The sequence below is a fragment of the Bubalus bubalis genome, chromosome 4, assembly GCF_019923935.1.
Source record: "Bubalus bubalis isolate 160015118507 breed Murrah chromosome 4, NDDB_SH_1, whole genome shotgun sequence".
NCBI classification, from domain to species: domain Eukaryota; kingdom Metazoa; phylum Chordata; class Mammalia; order Artiodactyla; family Bovidae; genus Bubalus; species Bubalus bubalis.
The window spans coordinates 87,779,496-87,797,090 of NC_059160.1; the positions used below are offsets into that span (position 1 = coordinate 87,779,496).

At 53.4% G+C, this 17,595-nt stretch overlaps 2 protein-coding genes and 1 long non-coding RNA gene across 13 annotated transcripts in view; 1 reads left to right on the forward strand and 2 right to left on the reverse strand.

Annotated features, from left to right (window-relative positions):
* Nucleotides 1–844: 844 nt before the first annotated feature.
* On the reverse strand, nucleotides 845–6,869 carry LOC112584586. The gene is made up of 3 exons (XR_003108888.3): nucleotides 6,409–6,869; nucleotides 5,043–5,626; nucleotides 845–906 (listed from the first exon to the last, which is right to left on the reverse strand). It is a non-coding gene; the product is annotated as an uncharacterized LOC112584586 (long non-coding RNA).
* SLC48A1 (solute carrier family 48 member 1) lies at nucleotides 6,869–15,756 on the forward strand. The gene is made up of 3 exons (XM_006059448.4): nucleotides 6,869–7,118; nucleotides 12,761–12,928; nucleotides 13,559–15,756. Exons 1-3 carry the CDS (start codon nucleotides 6,983–6,985, stop codon nucleotides 13,693–13,695), a joined length of 441 nt encoding a protein of 146 aa, XP_006059510.1. The 5' UTR covers nucleotides 6,869–6,982; the 3' UTR covers nucleotides 13,696–15,756.
* The window catches only part of HDAC7 (histone deacetylase 7), a 36,729-nt gene continuing 34,861 nt past the window's right edge, over nucleotides 15,728–17,595 (reverse strand). For 8 of the 11 annotated variants that reach the window (XM_044941681.2, XM_044941677.2, XM_044941678.2 and 5 more), the window contains 2 exons: nucleotides 17,082–17,220; nucleotides 15,728–16,978 (listed from right to left, as the gene is read on the reverse strand). In XM_044941681.2, coding sequence (XP_044797616.1) covers nucleotides 16,900–16,978; nucleotides 17,082–17,220 — 218 coding nt within the window. In that variant the 3' untranslated portion in view covers nucleotides 15,728–16,899. The remainder of the gene's footprint in view (nucleotides 16,979–17,081; nucleotides 17,221–17,595) is intronic. The other 3 variants (XM_006059449.4, XM_044941680.2, XM_044941676.2) reach the window with 1 other exon arrangement.

The window sequence follows — 17,595 nt, forward strand, 5'->3', positions numbered from 1 at the left end:
AGTGAGTGACTAACACTTTCACTACTTTTTACTTCATCCCGCTTGCCACAGTTCAGTTCAGTTCAGTTCAGTCACTCAGTCGTGTTCGACTCTGCGACCCCATGAACTGCAGCATGCCAGGCCTCCCTGTCCATCACCGACTCCCAGAGTTCACTCAAACTCACGTCCATCGAGTCGGTGATGCCATCCAGCCATCTCATCCTCTGTCATCCCCTTTTCCTCCTGCCCCCAATCCCTCCCAGCATCAGAGTCTTTTCCAATGAGTCAACTCTTCGTATGAGGTGGCCAAAGTACTGGAATTTCAGCTTTAGCATCATTCCTTCCAAAGAACACCCAGGACTGATCTCCTTTAGAATAGACTGGTTGGATCTCCTTGCAGTCCAAGGGAGTCCTCTCCAACACCACAGTTCAAAAGCATCAATTCTTCAGCACCCAGCTTTCTTCACTGTCCAACTCTCACATCCATATATGACCACTGGAAAAACCATAGCCTTACTAGACAGACCTTTGTTGGCAAAGTAATGTCTCTGCTGTTCAATATGCTATCTAGATTGGTCATAACTTTTCTTCCAAGGAGTAAACGTCTTTTAATTTCATGGCTGCAGTCACCATCTGCAGTGATTTTGGAGCCCAGAAAAATAAAGTCTGACACTGTTTCCACTGTTTCCCCATCTATTTCCCATGAAGTGATGGGACCAGATGCCATGATCTTAGTTGTGTGAATGTTGAGCTTTAAGCCAACTTTTTCACTCTCCTCTTTCACTTTCATCAAGAGGCTTTTTAGTTCCTCTTCACTTTCTGCCATAAGGGTGGTGTCATCTGCATATCTGAGGTTATTGATACTTCTTCCGGCAATCTTGATTCCAATTTGTGCTTCTTCCAGCCCAGCATTTCTCATAATGTACTCTGCATATAAGTTAAATAAGCAGGGTGACAAGTCATGGCCAAAAAAAAGAGAGAGAGAAGAGCTTTCTAGACACAAAGTTACTAACATCCCAGAGCAGGAACAACCTTGGCACACTCAAGAAACAGAAAGAAGACCAGTGTACCTGAACAGAAATGGGCAGAGGTGAGACTGGTTGGAGTTGGCAAGGCTCTGATTTGCTTACCTGAATTGCTATAGAAAATATTGAGGGATTTAAGCAGGGGAGAGCTGTATTCTGGTTGTTATCTTTAAAAGACCAGTCCAGCTGCTGGCTGCAGAGTGGACTGGAGGGGCAAGAAGGAGCAGAGGAAGACGGGTGAGGGAGCTGCTGCAGAAGTGTAGGTAGGGACAATGGTGCTTAGACTAAGCATGGGGACAGAGAGAAAAGAGAGGGCAGACCCAACTGTGCTTGCTAATGAATTGGACATAGGGGTGAAGCCATAGTGAATAAGGATATATCCCAAAGGACATCAGAGTTCCCTCCATGTGGGGATTAAGAAGCAGCAAGGAGGAAGCCCTGACACATCCAATAAACTCAATCAACTGGCGTATAGCTCGGTAGCATTGTGCTGTTGTTGTTCGATCATTCAGTCATGTCCAACTCTGCCACCCCATAGACTGCAGCATGCCAGGCTCCCCTATCCTTTACTGTCTCCCAGAGTTTGCTCAAATTCGTGTCCATCAAGTTAATGATGCCATCCAACCATCTCATCCTCTGTCACTCTCTTTTCCTGCCCTCAATCTTTCCCAGCATCAGGGTCTTTTCCAATGAGTCGGCATTGTGGGAGGAGATCTATGTCTGGAATGTGCCTGCTTAGGAGGAGTGAGAAAGAAATGTCTTAGGACACAAGATGCCCATGGGTGGGAGTTAGGAGTCTGTCTTAATATTGATGTGGTCCAATAAAAAAGTGACATCAGAGGTTATGCATGTAAGAGATATTTACATGACCTGAAATGGAATGAGGGATGGTAAATTAGGGTAATGAGGTTAATTGTAACAAGCCTGAAATCTCAGTGACTTAATGCACACACACAAAAAGTGTTTTTCATTCATATTACGGACCAGGGAGGGTCTGGGGAATGGAGTGGGTAGTTCTGTTCATTCATTCATTTAAGGGTCCCAGGCTCTTTCTGTCATGTGGCACATCTGTCTTCAACATGTGGCTTCTAAAATCATCACAGAATGGGAAGAGGGAATGTATGGTGCACAGGAGACTGTATGGGTCCAGCCTGGAAATGGGGCACATTGCTTCTGCTTTGATTCCAATGCTCAGAACTTGCTCTGATAGCATCAACTTAACTGCAAGGAAACTGGGACGTGTTCAAAGTTCCAATTCAGTAGGTCATGGGCCAGAAAAAGAGATGCTCATGGTGAGCACTGCTGGTCTCTGCCGCAGGCAGGGAGAGTGGCTGCCTCTCTTAGGGATGTTGGGTGAGGGGGGTGGTGTTTTCTTGAGTTAGGATTGCAATGAGAGCTCGCTCTCTGAAAGCCCCTTGGAAAGGAAGCTGATGTGGGGAGAAGAGCATGTGTGATGCACACCTGTGTGCTTTGCAGCTTCATAATCCTCCCATGCTTTCCCCTTCTCCTGGCCTTTCTCCAGCTAAGATTTTTTTTTTTTAATTTGGCTGCTCCAGGTCTTAGTTGTGGTATATAGGCTCTTCAATCTTTGTTGCGGCGTGCAGGATCTTTTAATTGTGGCATACAGGATCTAGTTCCCTGACCAGGGATCAAACCCAGACCCCTACATTGGGAGCTCAGAGTCTAAATGACCACCAGGAAAGTCCCCAGATAAGATCTTTATCCCACATCATATCATTAAAATAGCACTGTGAATGCTTTACCCTCTACAATTTTCTTTTCCCATCAAATCTAACTTGGATAATAAAGTCTAAATAATCTTTCCTAAGACATGGTTTTTGTTGTGCTATCCCTGTTCAGTAATAACAATAACAACGATTTCAAAAATGGCAATAATAATTTGTCAGATTACCACGTTGAGTACTTTAACTTCGGCATCTCAATATTTCTCAGTTGCTGTAACAAGCTGATTATACCTCATTCCCACCCTGCAGATAGAGCAGCAGAGATTCTGAGAGGTTCCCGTACTGTCTAATGTGCTGTCTAATATGGCAGCCACTAGCCACGTGTAGCCACTAGCCACTAGGCATCTGGTCCCAGCCCTTCATGGCAAATAGATGAAGGAAAAGTGGAAACAGTGGCAGATTTTATTTTTTGGGCTCCCAAATCACTTCGGATGGTAACTGCAGCCACGAAATTTAAAGACGCTCCTTGAAAGAAAAGCTATGACAAACCTAGACAGTATATTAAACCTAGACAGCATATTAAAAAGCTGCATAATCAAAGCTATGGTTTTTCCAGCAGTCATTGCGGATGTGAGAGTTGGACCATAAAGAAGACTGAGCACCAAAGAATTGATGCCTTTGAATTGTGGTGCCGGAGAAGACTCTTGGGAGTCCTTTGGACTGCAAGGAGACCAAACCAGTCAATCCTAAAGGAAATCAAACCTAAATATTCATTGGAAGGACTGATGCTGAAGCTCCAATACTTTGGCCACCTGATGTGAAGAGCTGACTCATTGGAAAAGACCCTGATGCTGGGAAGGATTGAAGGGGGTGACAGGAGGGGATGAGATGGTTGGATGGCATCACTGACTTAAGGGACATGAGTTTGAGCAAACTCTAGGAGATAGTGAAGGACAGGGAAGCCTGGCATGCTGCAATCCATGGGGTCACAAAGAGTTAGACACAACTGAGCAACTGAACAACAATAAGCCATGTGTAGCCATTTAGATTAAAATCAATTAAAAATTTAGTTCTTCAGTCATATTCAGTTCAGTTCAGTTTAGTTGCTCAGTCATGTCCGACTCTTCAGGACTCCATGAATCGCAGCATGCCAGGCCTCCCTATCCATCACCAACTCCCAGAGTTCACCCAAACTCATGTGCATCGAGTTGGTGATGCCATCCAGCCATCTCATCCTCTGTCGTCCCCTTCTCCTCCTGCCCCCAATCCCTCCCAGCATCAGGGTCTTTTCCAATGAGTCAACTCTTTGCATGAGGTGGCCAAAGTATTGGAGTTTCAGCCTCAGCATCAGTCCTTCCAATGAACACCCAGGACTGATCTCCTTTAGGATGGACTGGTTGGATCTCCTTGCAGTCCAAGGGACTCGCAAGAGTCTTCTCCAACACCACAGTTCAAAAGTCATATTAGGTACATATCAAATACTCAACAGCCACATGTGACCAGTAGCTACCAGTGTAGAGAGGGCAGATATAGAAAATTATTTTCCTCTGGGCAGAAAGTTCTCCTGAGTTAGGGGAAACCTACTCATGTGACATAGTAAGTGGTAACCGCATCTGAGCATGAAATTCTTCAACAGCTTCTTATTGCTTTCACAGTTAAGCCAAAGTTTCAGCCTGCTTTTAATCTTCTTGTGTTATATCCTGGGCCCAAGCTACTGTTACATAATTATCTCTCATTATTTTCTTGCACAACCTCACTCTCTAGTGTAACGAGTTTGTTCACTCCTTTCCAATAGTCCTGACATGTGCATTCATAAATATTTTTGCTCTCCTCCTTTCTATCTGCCCAGCTAGTTAATTGCTACCTGACCTTAAGGTTCAAATAGCATAAATATTTCTTGAATCAGTTCCCTCTTCCCCATTCTCGCTGACTCAGCCTGAACCACCTTGCATTCTCTCCTCACCATCTCTTGCCCTCACAGCCTTTCCACTGCTACTAACCATACTCGCTGGTGTTTATGAAGCACCTGCTGCATACTAGTCACTCTTCTAAGCACTGACTCCTCACAAAATACTTTGAAGCGAAAAACACAGCTGTCTGCATTTTACAGATGGGACAACTAAAGCATAGGGAGATGAAGGATTTGAATGGCCTGTTTTCTGGTCTTTTCAAAGGAAGTTCATCCTCACACTATTACCCTGGCCACATTTCTTAAACACAGAACTGTTACTTCCCTCCCCTGGCTCCACAGAGAGGGGGAAACCTTCTAAGAAGAGCAAGCAAGGCCATTTTCATTCAGAATAATTCCAACCTCAAAACCCTTTACATCACCCACAGACCACAAACTACTTACAGTTTCCCAAACCTGCCACGCTCTTTCTTCCTTCTGGGCTGTCACCTAGGCTGCTCCCACTGTGTGGAGTGCTGCCCTGCAGGCCAACTCTGAAGTCATCCACGGCAGTGCACTCTGGATCACAGGGCCTGCTCCCTCCTCGGAACAGCCAGCAGTAACTCCCTCCATCAGCAGCTCCCAAAGGACGGCTGGATACCGAGCTCACCAAATTAAAATCACTTCTCATTAAAAAAAATATATACTTCCAAGATTCAAACTTAATAAGGCAGGGGTGGATTCTGGGGTCTTTTTTTTTTTTAAGAAGCTCCCCAGACTATTCAGAAATGAAGCAAATACTTCCTTTGTAGCTCAGAGGATAAGAATCTGCCTGTCAATGTTGTTAGATTCCTGGTCTCAGGAAGACCGCACATGCCTCAGAGCAACTAAGCCCCGGCCGCAACTACTGAGCTGGCACGCTAGAGCCTTCTTCTCTTGTGTTCCACAAGAGAAGCCACCGCAATGAGAAGCCCCTGCACCCTAAAAAAGAGTAGTCCCCACTTGCTGCAACTAGAGAAAGCCTGTGAAAAAGCAATGAAGATCCAGTGCTGCCAAAAAAAAAAAAAAAAAGAGTGAGGCAAATGTGGTTTACATCATTCACTTGGCAACTAATCATGTCCTGACTAGATTTCTTGAATATGATCTCCTTTATTGTTATTTAATTCTTACCTTCATTCACTCACATTCATCCACTCAACAGATGTTTACCAAGGGGATTTGATGTGCTGGAAACTCTTTTATGTGTTGGTGTGAATGAAAGAGGCACAGTTGCTGTTAATGGAGATGACATTCCAGAGAGATGTGATAGCTGAATAATGGGCCACCAAGATGTCAGTGTCCTGATCCCTAGAATTTGTGAATTTATTGCTTCACATGCCAAAGGGATTTTGCTGGTGTGATTAAGTTAAGGATCTTAATGGGGAAATTACTTTGGATTATCCAGGTTCTTAATCACAAGGGTCCTTATAAGGGAAAAGAAGGAGGCCACAGAGTTAGTGAGAAAGTAAAGATGATGTAATGACAGAAGCGGAGGTCGAGGTGGTGTGACTGTTGGCTTTGAAGATGGAGCTGGCTTCGAAGACACTCAGGAATCAAGGGATGTGGGCAGCTCTAGAAGCTGAAAAATGCAAGGAAACAGCTTTTTCCCTCATGCCTCCAAAAGGAAGGCTGCCCTGCCTTCCCCTAGATTTTAGCCCTCTGAGTTCCATTTTTGGACACCTGACCTAGGGAACTGTGAGATAATAAATCTATGTTGTTTGAAGCCACTAGATCTGTGGTAATTTGCTACAGCAGGGAAAAGAAATAAATACAAGGTATATTGGATACTTACTTCGTGCCAGTATACGATGAGCCTCCTCCACTATAAGTGTTTGAGGGCTCCGTGTGCTACATTTTGATCTTCTCTGCGGGCTCCCAGCATGGCGCTGGGCCCGCAGCCGTAGCTCAGCACACACCTGCTACAGATTCCAGTCTCTTCTTTGGCTTTGTCTGACTCTGATGGAAGTGGCATTCGGGTAGATTTTGGGTGGGAGGGGTAAGCTTGTGGAGATGAAAGAAAGGAGCTGTCCTTGAGGGGAAGGAGTCTGAGGTCAGAAGAAGCTACCTGAAACGGTAGCTCAGACGACGGGCCCCAGAACCTGCCCTTTTAGGCGGCATCCCCAAGAGATCCGGGCAGCGGACTGCAGGCAAGCCCAGGACGCGCTCGCCGCGGTGGTTCCGGGCGCGGGCGGCCTCCGGCCGGGGAGGGCGCTGTGCCGGCGACGCAGGGGGCGGGCCGGGGGCGGAGCGCGGGCGGCCGGCGGCTCCGGTTCGGCTCCCGGCTCCCCGCTCCGGCTCCGGGCCCTGCACCTGTGACCAGCGGCCGCGCTCGCCCTCCGCGCCCGGCGCCCGCAGCCCGCAGCCCTATGGCCCCGTCCCGCCTGCAGCTCGGCCTTCGCGCCGCCTACTCGGGTCTCAGCTCCGTGGCCGGCTTCTCCATCTTCCTCGTCTGGACGGTGGTCTACAGACAGCCGGGCACCGCGGCCATGGGGGGGCTCGCAGGTACCCCGGGGCGCGCGGGGGGCGCTGGGGTCCGGCTCCCGCGGCTCGGGCGCCAGGCTGCGGGGAGGCGCCGTCGGCTGCTCCGGGAAGCTCCTCCCAGGCGGCGCTTCCCCGGGGAGTGGGTGGCGTGTTTACCCAAGACCGGCCGTGGGCAGAGCAGGCCCCGCGTGGGCCCGGGCTTCTGGGCATCCCTAGGGGTCCTCGGGGACCCAATGCCTGCCCCAGGCCCAGGGCCCCGATGTCCCGCCTCTGCCGTTTTCACCAGCCCCGCAGCCCCCAGGTTAGCCCGTCCGCTCTCCACCCTGTGCCTCGGTGACAGCGCCCCTGTGCGCCCGCTGCCCTCGCCACCTCCTAATGGGCGGCCAGGTGTGAAGACACCCAAACACACACGCACTTGTTCTGGGGGATCCGCGCCCCTTCCCTGGAGGCTGGGTGAGCGCGGAGAAGGAGTCAGTGGAAAGGAGGGCTGGGTTTCCCGGGGAAGCCCGGCTGCCTCCGTCCAGGGTGGAGCCCAGCCCTGGCAGAGTCCTCAGCGGGGGCTCAGGACTGCGCTAGGGGTCTGAGGGAAACTGACGTTTTCTTTCCACCACGTCGGTGTCTCCGTGCCACCCTTCTGCTGTGGCTCCTGAACCAAGGTCTGTTCATCCCCGCCAGCCTCCCTTTCTGTGCCTCCAGTAGGGCAGAGGAGGCTAGCACTGGTGTTGAGAGCGTCAGCGCGCTGGTGGAGGTCCCGTGCTTACCAATGCTGTGCTCGCTCTGCATCTTTGGGCATGTTGTTCACCTCTCTGTGTTGTAGAGTTGGTGAGAAGACGAAACATATTTTTTCTACTTGCTCACTTTTTTTTTTTTTTAACGCTTTCTATGTGTCGGGCACCCTGTTAAGCAAACTGCTTCTGTCATCTCATTTAATCCTTAATTAGTTAGTCATTATTCCTGTGTCCATTTTACAGGTCAGGCTTAAACTGAGGCTTAGTGTAAATAAATAGCTTCCCCAGGGTTACACAGCTCCATGAAATAATATGTGTGGGAAAGCACTCTGGGAAAAAAGTACATGTGAGGATAATGCTTCTACATTAGGATGATCTTATTGGTAACTAAACTCTGCCAAAAGAGCCCTAAATGGACTAACTAAAAATAACTAGATTTGCTCATTGCCCTGAAGCTTACTGACTACGATCTGGATACAGAAGGAACGGAGGTGGGGTTTCTGCCTTGTAAGAGGGGCATAGGTTACCGCAGCCTAAGCAATGCCAAGGAGCACTGGGGGTCTCCAAGGAAGGTGAGTGGGTGCCCGGCTGGGCTGCTCCTCATGCCCGCCTGGACTCCCCACCTGTGGGTTCCTGTCCTCCTGGGGGGAGCCTGCCCACCTCTGCTCAGTTATCTGCAGTCCCCTGGCCCCTTTCCGCTCTGCACCCCGCTCCCCCCACCTGCCATGCTCCTCCTGGTTCTCCTGTCCCTGTAGAGTATTCCCATTTCCCTCGGCCCTGCTGCTTTCCCCTCTGGATGGGGGGGTGACTCCTCAGGTGAGACCCAGGGGTTGCCCTGATGAGACCTGACAGGAGGGGGCTGCTTGGGGGTGAGGAGGAAGGGCCACCCCTGGAATCTGAGCTGGGTGTGTGGAGTCTGACCTGATGGAGTGAGCCCCATAGAGGCATGTGACCGTAGGCACATCGATGCCTCCTGGGCTCGGTTTCCTCTTCTGTTAGGAATGGGAGGAGATGCTGCCGACAGGCGTGTTGTGTGAGGCCCCCATTCAGGTCTAGAATGTAACAGCTGTCTGTCCTCTCCCTGAATCACCCATCTTGCAGCTTCCTGTTGGGGGGAAGCCCTGGGGAGTCCCAGGGTTTCCCTCTGACCCAGTCCTGCCTTCTCTCCCTCCCTGAAGACATCCCTTAGCCTCCGAGACAGGCCAGCTATGGAGTTGCGTGCGGGGAGAGGTGTGAGGGTGGCAACAGCTGGGGCAGGTTCCTGGCACCTCCCTGACAGCTATTGCAGAACTGAAGATGCCCAGTGACGGTGGTAGCGGGGGCCGTGGTTGTGGCCCTCGTGGCAGCAGCGGGGCCACAGCGTGGGGGAGGGGCAGTGAGGGCCACACGCCCGCTCCACGTGAATGGGTGCTGAGAGTGTCTGCAGCCAGTCAGCCTCTTCCTCTTTTGGGGGTGAATCATCAGCAGATTTGTGAGCACCCCACTTCTGACTTGGCATTTTCAGAAACTGCCGAGTCACCAGAGGGCAGCCCCAGCGCACTCCTTCCCCTGTGTGCCGGGTGGGGCTGCTGGGGGGTGCTGGTTTCCTGGAGCCCCTGGGAAAATGTGCCTGGGTGGAGATCCACTCTCCCTGATCCTGGTGGTTGTCTGGGAAGAAGTGGCTTGAGAAGCTGGAGAAATAATTTTGCTTGGGAACCCTTGGAAAGAAGACTGACTCTAGGTCTAGTAGACCAAAATAGAGTAAGATTGGAAAGCTTGGCTGGGTGTCTAGTGGGCTCTGGGTTCTTCCCGTGAGCTGAGTGAGAGAAGCTGGGGTGGGGAGAGGGGTGTGGGAACAGAGAGGGCCCCATGTTCGGTGGCTCACTCGTCTGCGTTTCCCCGTGGGCCCCCCAGTCTCCTCCTGGCTCCTCACCTCTAACCCAGCCACTGGGGGTTCTTTCACTGACCAGCTGTGTGCCTTTGATGCCCCAAGCCAAGCAGGGCCCTACTCCTTGAGGCAGATGGGCTGGAGCAAGGAGTGAGGTTTGGCATGGACACGCAGCTGGCTGGGGAAACTATCCGCTCTGCCCCAAGTCACGCAGACCAGGCTTCCTGCAGTCTAGAGTGTCCCAGGGAAGGGAGCAGGGCTGAGGCGAGGGAGGGACCCTGGGGACTCTTGCTGCCTCACTGACCACCTGGGTGGAGTTAGGGGTGGTCCCTCTTCTATGGGCAGAGGCACGAACCAGGATGAGTGGGGATGGGCCTGCTTCCAGATGTGGCTGGTGTTTATCTGGAGGCCAGGCCTGTGAGCAGGGGAAGTGAGAGGTGGGGGCAGGTTGTGCCTGCTTATTAACGGAGAGCTGGGATCTGGAACACCCTGAATGGTCGTCCTCTTCTTCCTGCTCTGCCCTTTTTGCTACATGGGTGGATGTGGGGGTGGATACATGGGTGTTTGGGAGGCACCATTGGAGCGCAGCTAGTAGACTAAGAGAGGGCATCTCACAGGCCCTTATTTCAGCGTTTCCTAACCCAGAAATTGCTGAGTCACAGGGGAATCGCTCTGACCTCCTTAGTTTTCCCCTAAGCTGGCTTCCAGAATCTTTAAGTGTAAAACATCAGACAGTCATCTATTTCAGCCCCTCCATGGTGACAGAGGGCAAGTGGGGCTGTCACAGAGGTGCCCATCTGACGGCTGCTTGGATGTGCATAGTGACAATACCCTTCCTTCCTAGGGCCCTTTAAGAAACCAAACAGCTCCCCCAGTGAACACTTAGGATGCACGTGAGATGATTGGGAAAGACTTCTGGGAAGGGTGACAAGCACAGCATCCATTCAGATCATGGAAGACATACGCAGAAGCCGGGGGGTTGGTATTCTGTCCTTCTCTGACCTGGACCCGCTTCCTGCCTAGGCAGGGATGAAGACATGCTTGTCCTGGCTCGACCTGACTCTAGGGCCACATTCCATGTCCCTAACCCCTGAGGGAAGTAGGGGTTGAGCGTGGGTCAAACACCATGGGAGAGGAAGCCGCAGGTGTTGGCAGAGGTGAGTCCTCTCTAGCGGGGAGCCTTGTGTCACCCAGTTTCCAGGTTGGTGGGAACTTCGGGCATCCCTTCTTTCAGATGTGGAGGCTCTGAGAGTCATGAGCAGCCCTGCAGTGCCAAGCCCAGGCTTCCTGGCTGGCAGCCTCATTGTTCTCTGTCCCTTGCCAGGCTGCCTGAATTGTGACAGCTTCTGAGGTGGTAACCAGAGCAGAGATCTGTGATGACTCCCCCTCCACCTTCTTATTTTCCCCCAACTTAAAAAAATATTACGAAATATTTCAGGCACATAAAAAGGGATAGACAATTTAGTGAACTCCCTTAAATATCGTAGATTCAGTCAAAACATTCTCCCCCACCCCGATCTCCCTATCTGCTTCCCCTCCCTCTCTCCCCTGCCAGAGCTGACCACCGCTTCCCCCAGCCTTCCAGTGCCCCTCTGCATGTAGTGTGTGCGGCTCACTTTCTGGAAGGCCTCCTGACTCTCAGGATACAGCAGCCTCCACACAGCTCACTCTGCCTCATTCCTCATTCCTCCCTTGTTGGGACCCTGCAGCTCTGCCCCAGACCCTTGCCAATGGAATTAATATTTGCTTCTCTCTTTGGGCTGCGGTGGCAGGCAGCGCCTGGCACAGAGGGCACTCATTGTATTGGCTGACTGGCAGCTGGCATTGGAGGGGAAGAGCCCAGCCAGGCCCAGAGGGCAAACCTACAACCGGCTGGGGGCAACTGGCCTGCCCTTTCAGCAAACAACTTAGGAAATGGAGTCTAGCAGGGGACTTCCCTGGCAGTCCAGTGATCAAGACTCCACGCTTCCGCTGCTGGGGGGCATGGACTGATCCCTGGTCAGGGGACTACAAGCCTGAATGCCACATGGCACAGCCAAATAACTAAATAAAATGGAGTCTGGCCAAGAGCAAGAAGAAGGCCACCTGGGCACTGAGTGGTCCTGGGGGTTTTACCACTGGGCCTCCCCATCCCATAAAACCAATACACGGAGTTTGGGAAGAGCCCCACTGCCCACGCCATTAGCCTTTCAATGTGGTGGTGGTGGCCTCTGAAGGTGAGGGAGCAGGAGCATCAGAAGAAGTGCTAGTCACTCAGTCATGTCTGACTCTTTGTGACCCTATGGACTTTAGCCCCCAAGCTCCTCTGTCCATGGGATTCTCCAGGCAAGGATACTGAAGTAGGTTGCCATTCCCTTTTCCAGCAGATCTTCTCGAACCAGGGATTGAACCTGTGTCTCCTGCATCACAGGCAGATTCTTTACCGCTGAGCCACCTGGGAAGCCCAAGAGAAGCACCAGGGTGGGAGCAATGCCCCCACATCTGTGGCCCCCATGTTGGGTAGTAGGGAGTCCTTGGAAAGCAGGTTGGGCTGCAGTGGTCCTCAAACTTTCTGACTTCAGGACCCCTTTATGCTCTTACAATGTGGGGAAACCCCAAGGAAATTTTGTTGATGTGGGTTATATCTATCAATATGTACTGTATTAGAAATTAATACTGAGGAATTAAAAATTCTTAACCATTTTAAACTATAATACTAAAAATAACATTGTGATAAGTAACATTTTTTTTGGTAAGAAATACTCAGGTTTTCCAAAACAAAAAACTAGGGAGAAGAACGACATGGTTTCATATTTTTGCAAATCTCTTTAATGTCTGGTTTACTGGGAGGCAGCCAGAATCTCTCAGCTGCTTTTGCATTCATGTCCTCTTTACATCGCAGGCCACTGTGGACTCCAGCAAACTCCGCTCAACAGGGACAGAGAAAAGGCCCATACTACCTTACTGTTTTTTTGTGTGTGTGTGTGTGTGAGAACAGTCCGGTCTGGGGGGACCCGCAGGGCCCTGGGGGTCGGCATGTGAGGACGGAAGGGCCCCCGCCTGAGCCTCTTTCGGTCTCTCCCCGGCAGGTGTGCTGGCGCTGTGGGTGCTGGTGACGCACGTGATGTACATGCAGGATTACTGGAGGACGTGGCTCAAGGGGCTGCGCGGCTTCTTCTTCGTGGGCGTGCTGTTCTCGGCCGTCTCCGTCGCCACGTTCTGCACCTTCTTGGTGCTGGCCATCACTGGACACCAGAGTAAGGGCTTCCGCCGGGGCAGAGAGTGGGCGGGCCGCGGGGTGGGGCGCTCAGTAGACCCCAGATTACCTTGCTACGTCCAACGTTTATGCCCACAGGACTGGGAAGATCACTTAACTTCCCTGTACCGAGGTTTTCTCATTGTTAAAGTGGGGAGAATGGACCCCCCTCCTGCCCCCCCACCGCCCAACCTCTGGGTTAGAAGGGGTAAATGTGAGCTGCAGTCGGCATCCAGGAGTGTGCGGTTAGCAGTACCTTTAAGCCTCCTGCCCAGCTCCGGGATGGGAGCGCCCCCTGGTGGCGGCAGTAAGCAAGTAGCCAAAGGCCCTTCCTGCCCTCTCCGATGCTGAAGCAGATTGGAAGGTAGAGGTCTAAGGTCAGTGTCACAATAGCAGGGTGGATGATGATACAGACTTGTGATTAGCCGGCCCTGACCTAGCCTCATCCCCACTGCTTCCTGCTAGCAAACTCTGAATGCTCTGGAACCTCTATTGCACCTAATCTCTCCACTGGATCGGTTCAGCCTCTGTTGGAGACTGTGGGGAAGAATGGCCCGGGGCTTGTGGCATGGTGGCTAGGGGTCAAGGGCAAGGTCCTCTTGAGTCACAGTTGGATTCTTCTGCCCTGCAGGCCTCACAGACCCCAACAGCTACTACCTCTCTTGTGTTTGGAGCTTCATTTCCTTCAAGTGGGCCTTCCTGCTTAGCCTCTACGCCCACCGCTACCGGGCTGACTTTGCTGACATTAGCATCCTCAGCGATTTCTGACCCCACGGGATGAGGGTTCTGCACCCTGACGGTCCTCAGGACCTGGACTCAGCCTCTGAGACATCAGGTGGACTTGTACACCCCCTGGGAACCCCAGAACTGAGGCGGAAAATCTACAGCAGGAGGACGGATGGTGTCTGTGAAGCTGTCCTGTCCCCTTTGGGGGAGCCCTGGCTGCTGTGGGGAGGGGCCCCGCCGTGTTGCTCATCAGCCTGGCTGGAGGGCAGCTTTAGACCTTTAAAACGTGGCTCTATTTTCTTAGCACTCAGCGGGCAGTCTTTGTAAGCAGGCCAGGGCTACAGTCAAGGCAATGGGGGCCGTGCCTGGGGCCCAGGGGCAGGCAGTATGGTCTCTGCTGCCCTGGGCCCTTTCCCTCAGGCAGGGTGGGACCCTGGGGAGGTCAGGTCAAATAAGGGGTCTCTAGTAAAGGCTTCTCAACCCCCAACCCCAGCACCCCCATCCTTGTGTCCCCCAAGTGTCAGGTAGTTGAACTCATTGGTCCCAGGGGTGGGTGACATTGGCTGTCTTTTCCCAAGGCCTGGGGACCGGGGGGGAGTTCAGTGTCCCTCTCCCCACCCTGTTCCCACAGCGCTGGCTCCAAGATTGTGCTAGAGCCGCTGCCCCTTCACCACGTACATCAGAGCAGGATGCCCCAGATGAGGCCAGACTCAAGGTCTTGGGGGAGGTGCTCCTGCCCCCCAAAGGGCTTTGGGGAAGAGGGCAGCACAGATTGGGCTAGAAGAAACTCTCAAATGAGGCTTCTATAGCCCAACATTTCCACTCAGCCTTCTCACACCTGCTCCTCCTGGCACCCGAGTCACTGCAGCCCCCAGACGCGCCCACCCCCACTGCCCCTGCCAGCTGCCCTTCATGAGAGCTTTTTCTCTTTCAAAATCTCCCTTCCCAAGGACAAAATCTGCTTTACTGCCTATACACTGGCCCAAGGGCTCACGCACTCGGGAGGGAAGGGGCTGCATCACTCTTTTCTTCGGCTGCCATTTTGCACGGCCCGCCGCTTTCCCACCCGCTGCGTCCTGCCCTCGGCTCTTCGCCTTTTCTGTGTCACCGTCACTTTAGCAGAAGTACAGCAGCCATTTGTATCAGCAGCCTCCAGAGCTTTCTTGCGGGATGGACTGTGGGAGCAGTGGGTGGGAAGGGTGGGGATGGGAGGGCTCTCCAGGTGTCTCATAAGTAAGCCATTTCTGTAACAGAGGAGGTTCTCTCCCTCTGGTCCTACTTGACGGACTCCCCATGGGGGAACCCCCAGGCCAGCACTCCTCCTCCAGCCCCCTCAGCACACCCCCAGCCAGGGTGAGGATGCCCCCGGGCACAGCTTCAGCGATGCCTGTGGGACTGAGTCCCTGTTGCCCAAGAGGCCAGGACAGAAGGGATGGACATGCTTTCCTTGTGTTCTCCAGGCTCCGAAGACTTGGGGCCAGATCCTAGCTAATGAGGCTGCTGCTTCTGCTGCCTGAAGAAGCCTGGCCATCTCGGCACTGTAAAGATAGGTGCCGGCAGCCCCAGCACCTCACAGTGGGTGAGCGTGCCCAGTCCTGTCTCCTCACCATTCTCTCTTCTAGGCTCAGTAGATGCTTAAGGAGTCAAGGTACATTAGAGCAGGCAGGAACCCAACAGTGTCTATTTCAGGAGACTTCAGCTGATAAACAGAGGCCCCAGGAGGTGACTTACCTGATGTGACTTACCAGTCCCGCTTGGGACTGAGACTCTTTAGGGAAGCCCGAGTGAGTGCGTCTGCAGGCCTCCATGTCCCCCACCCCTTAACCGGTCCTCTGTCTGTGGACCCAGAGCTGCCGCCTCCCTATTACCCAGAGGTGGGGCAGGCGGGGGCAGCCAGGGTGGGTTCAGGATAGATTCTTCCTGCAAGGCAGCTGCCACAGATCAAGGAGCTGGAGGGAGCTGCCTCCCAGCCCAACCCATCCCTTCTCTTCCACATCAAATCAGGTATAAACGGCTGTGTAGCTGCAGGCCCACTGCCCACCCCTCATCCCCCGGAGGCCCTTTCACATGCACCTTTAAAGCAAATAAAACATTTATTGTTCAGATTTTTTTCCATTTTTTTTCTTTTTTACAAAAACATGCATACATACACAGGGTATAGTCTTGGGGAAGACACACGCGCTTGCACGCACACACACTCCCTCTCTTTCACTCGCACACGCGTGCATGCACGCGCACACACACACATACACACACAAATACTTTCCTTCTTGGCCCCAGGCCTCAACCCCAGAAGCCTCGAAGACTGTGCCAGGGTAGCCTCCCCTCCCCCATGTCTTCCATCCACTCTCCCACCCACTCTCCCCTCAGCCAAGCTAGTCCTATGTAGGGCAAGAGTCAGCTGGGGTCCAGGAGACCCCAGAAAGAGAGAAGGCTCATGGAGGCGGGGCATGGTGACTGAGGGAGCCCTGGGGGGGTCATGCTGTGCTTCTGAGGAGAGATGAAGGGTTTGGCACCATTGGATCAGGAAGCACGGAACTCCAAGAGCACCTGTCTGCTCCACCAGGGCACTGAGATGGTCGACGCAGGGAGTCCTCTGGCAGGGGCAGGGCCCAGATGGGAGGCCTGCCGTGCCTGCTCTCAGAGGGGGCTTTGCCTCACTGCCCCGTGGTGGGGAGGAAGCTTCCAGAGTCATCCGAGGGAGCAGGAGAGGAGGAACTCCCCTGCACCCAGGGACATGGGACCCCTCGGCTCCTCCTAACCATCCTCCCCCGACTCCAGCCCCCAGAGCCTAGGAAGGGCCACTCTGGCAGAGGCCACGTTCACATTTCTGTGTGAAGCCTGGGGCTGTGTGCAAAGTCCGGGGTCTACAGAGCCTAGAATAGTGGTTACGGGCTGGGCCCAGCTGAGCCAGTCCTCCTCTGTGCGGTCCTGAGGAGCCGGGCCCAGCTGGGGGCCGGGACCCAGAGGGGTAGACTCTGCTTTGGGGAGAGGCCTACCGGGGCCCGGCTGGCTGCGCAGCCTGCCTTCTCCAAGGTCCTCTGGTCCCTGTCCTAGACCCCGGGCCTTCTCAGGGTCCTTGGGGTGACTGTCAAGGCTGTTCTCTGGCCCCGACTACCTGCCCGAAGGATCTCTGAAGACCCCGGGAACCGGTACTGCTGCCAGAAGTTGGAGGAGAACCAGGTCCGTGGGGTGGGGCGGGGCGGGGTGCAGCAGGTGGCAGATCCGTTCTGGAGCCTCAGAGATTCATGGGTTCCTCCTCCTCCACCAGCTGCCCTGAGGTCCTGGGAGCGGGACAAGGGTGGTGCTGCCAGAGCGCTTGGGGCTGCAGGGAGGGCCGGGGCCCAGCTTCCTGAGAAGCCTGGAGTGGCTGTGCCGGGACCTGGGGGGATCCCCGCAGGGGAGGGGCTGTCAGCCCAGGCTCTTACCGCTCTTCAGCCAGGATGCCCACGGAGAGGGATGCCAGCGCCGTCACTGCCTCCACTTCTTCTGCGTCGGCCCCTGGCACCCTGTGCACCCAGGAGTCTGGACGGGAGGCCAGGCGCTGCATGCAGCCCCAGTATTCACCTGGACAAGAAGCTGGTTCAGAAGGGTCAGGGATACGAGGCTCCCCCCGCCAGCCACATGTCCTAGACTGGTACCGAGGCTGCACATCTCAGGCCAAGGGCCCAGAGTAGCAGACGTGTCCTCAGCATGGGCTCAGTTCTCAGCTGCCTCCACCTCCACACAACACCCTCCCCGACTTGATCCCCACAACCCTGAGAAAGTGAGGGTTCAGTGTGCTGTGAGGAGCTCTCACAAAGCCCAGGCCACTCCCCCAGCCCTACGGCTGACCCATTCCCATGGGTATAGGACTCCCATGAGCACCATCTGGGCCTCTTTCCCCTGGATGGGGTCTGCATCACAGTGACCTCATAGAGCCCTGAGTCCCAGCCTCCTGGA